A 2,757-nucleotide genomic window follows, 5' to 3' on the forward strand; every position below is an offset into this window, starting at 1 on the left:
TAATTAAACATGATTGAAAAGTAAAGTTGAGTATGTAACATGGTAAACATTTGTTTTTTAAAAATTAGATATGGCTGGTATGTGACGAAGAAGGTCAATTATATTAAAATGAATAATGTGATATTTAATTTTAATCTGGGATTTATTTTGATATAGTTATTTTATTATAGCTTTCGCACTTATTCTGTCTTGGTAGGCTCAGTGTGTCAAGGCGATGATATACCTGGATGATAGGCCTGGATGAGACTTGTTCCACCAGGTATTAGAACATCAAGCTCCTTGTTAAGGTGATGATGATGTTTAAAAACGCTTACCATGTAATATTTTTTGAAAATATAAGCAAATTTTAATATTTTAAATAAAATTCAATTAGTTAAATTAATTTATTAATTATAAGCTTATATATTAAATATAAGCGCCATATTTATTACTCCAATATCGGTTTATATATATTAGTATCTTGGTCATTCAGACTCACTTTTAATTTCGAAACCATCCCGAGAAATCGCACAATGGACTTGAGGCATTCGATGATTTGTTCAGGAACACTCTAAACCGCCAAGTGTTTCTACAATATAAGGTGCACACTTCATAGATTCTAAGTGTTCTCCTGGAAGATTGACGATCCCACAGGGTCGACTCATGGCTGATTTAACAGAATAAATAGTTATCTACCCCAGCCGGATTCGAACGCGTGCCCGTGAGTCAGTAAGCAACGCCTTACTTATCTACATCGTTCTATAACCTTTTTTTTCCAAAATTTCTTTCTTCCTCAATCATCGGAGATGTAATATTGATTTCATTATTGGGTTTCGTTCTTTTTCTTCCACAAATTTCTCATTTTAATCATTTTCATAAGAGATAATAGTAATTGACGGTAGAAGGTATCTCCGGATCTAATATAGCTAACTGGTTATAAAGATTTAATTTATATTTCTTTTTGCTTCTTTAAGGTTATCTTATAAATTTATCTGAAGGTTATGGTAAGGTCTGCAGTCAAAAAGCACAATATTTTTTCAATCATATATTGATTGCCAACGTTTCAAACAACAATGAAGGTCATCATCAGGGCTAAAATAAAAATATACAAATTAGGTAAAGCTGGCACAACGGTAAAAAGCCACTTTGCCTATAATGTATCCTTTTATTTTAGCCTTTTATGGTGGTTCTAAACGTTAGCAATCAATAAATAATTAACACTAATTTTTGTTCTTTTTGACTACAGCGTTTACCATCTCCTTATAAGTTCAATCATTTATTTGTGGTCAATTCCGAACTATTTTATTTTAATTTTTAAATACGCTACGAATGGCAAATTTTAATTCAATAATAGCCATAAGAAAGATAGCGACCACAAATTTAATATTAATTTAAAATTGATTATTCCTTAAGAGAATTTCATTATTTTTATGATGATGGTTACTATTGTGAAAATAGTTCACCAACTCCCAAACCTTTTTAGCAGTGGTATCCTTGTCGGACTATTAAAAAATACCATAATTATCCTTAGAGAGGTTGAATATGTAGGAAAAGAAGAAAAAAAAAGTACAATGTAAGTGCTGAAATTCACTGTATATTTGTTATAATTTTTTGTAATATTTTGGAAAGTTGTATTCACTTGCCAAATCTTAAACCTACGCTTGGGGAAATTGTAATTGTTCATCATATTCAAATATTACTTCATACAAGTAAATAATTATAAAATGAAAGTTAAAGAAATATATATTCACATACAATATTTAAAACAAAAAAATTTAATAGTCCTGTGAATTCTTCCGAACAAACACGCAATCTCTCATGTAACATCATGGATCCTTTATGAACTTGCACTAGGATCGGAACTGGATCACGGGCACTGGTCAGGATAATAGAGACAGGAGGTATCCGAACAATCCGGATAGTGCCCGCCACCCATGACAGATTGGCGAAGAGAACCCTTCGGATTTATTCATTAGCAGAACTAAGAGAAGATACCGCCCCGTGGAGGGGGAGGAACGGTTGCCCAAGCAGAAGTGGGGACGGCTCTCACCCATGAAGTTATAAAGCAGCTCTACTCCACCACTGGCAGCTACTTGTGAAGTGTCCAGTGAGCAGGCATGAAGTTATTACTAATTGTAAGTCACACTATATATTATATGTATAATAAAACCATATGTATGTATTAGCCTCGATGACCGCGACGGTGTTATAGATCAGTGGTCTTGAACGACCTTCAGTGTACTCCAAACATTTTGGAAGGGGTGTGTTTATTTTGTGTTCTGGAAATATTCCAGTGTTCGCGGACTATTAAACCATAGTTGTGTGTACATAAGTACTTTGCAGAATGAAGAATTATATCAGTGGCGAGTTTAAAAAGTAATTTAGCCATAATCACAGAATAAAATTAATAATATAGGATTTTTTTTTGTAATAAAGACATCTCATACTATACATTTTTATAGCCTTTAAAACTTATAGTAATGGCTTATATTAAATTATCTATGACCATAAACAAAAAATCAAAACAAAGAACTTCAGTTGATTTGGTAAATCATAGCATAGAGATATTAATTGTCATTTAAATCCTTAATGAAGGTAACGAAACTTTAATAATAATAAAAAAATGATGTTCTAATGAATAAATGTTTAGTTAAGAGGATTAAACTTTTTTCTTATGTTGTTGGTCCAAGACTTCCACTGAATCTATTGCTGCCCAGAATATTACCGTGTTGTGAATTAAATGGAATAAATCAAACAATAATTAATTTTCATATAAAT

General features: G+C 31.7%; 1 protein-coding gene across 1 annotated transcript in view; it reads left to right on the plus strand.

Moving 5' to 3' along the window:
• Positions 1–1,979: 1,979 nt before the first annotated feature.
• The window catches only part of LOC106683208 (uncharacterized), a 65,555-nt gene continuing 64,777 nt past the window's right edge, over positions 1,980–2,757 (plus strand). The window contains exon 1 of the mRNA XM_014424521.2: positions 1,980–2,114. Within this exon, the coding sequence (XP_014280007.1) occupies positions 2,097–2,114 (18 nt within the window). The 5' untranslated portion in view covers positions 1,980–2,096. The remainder of the gene's footprint in view (positions 2,115–2,757) is intronic.

This window comes from Halyomorpha halys, unplaced genomic scaffold (genome assembly GCF_000696795.3).
Source record: "Halyomorpha halys isolate HHAL.00 unplaced genomic scaffold, Hhal_1.1 Scaffold472.1, whole genome shotgun sequence".
Classification (NCBI taxonomy): Eukaryota; Metazoa; Arthropoda; class Insecta; order Hemiptera; family Pentatomidae; genus Halyomorpha; species Halyomorpha halys.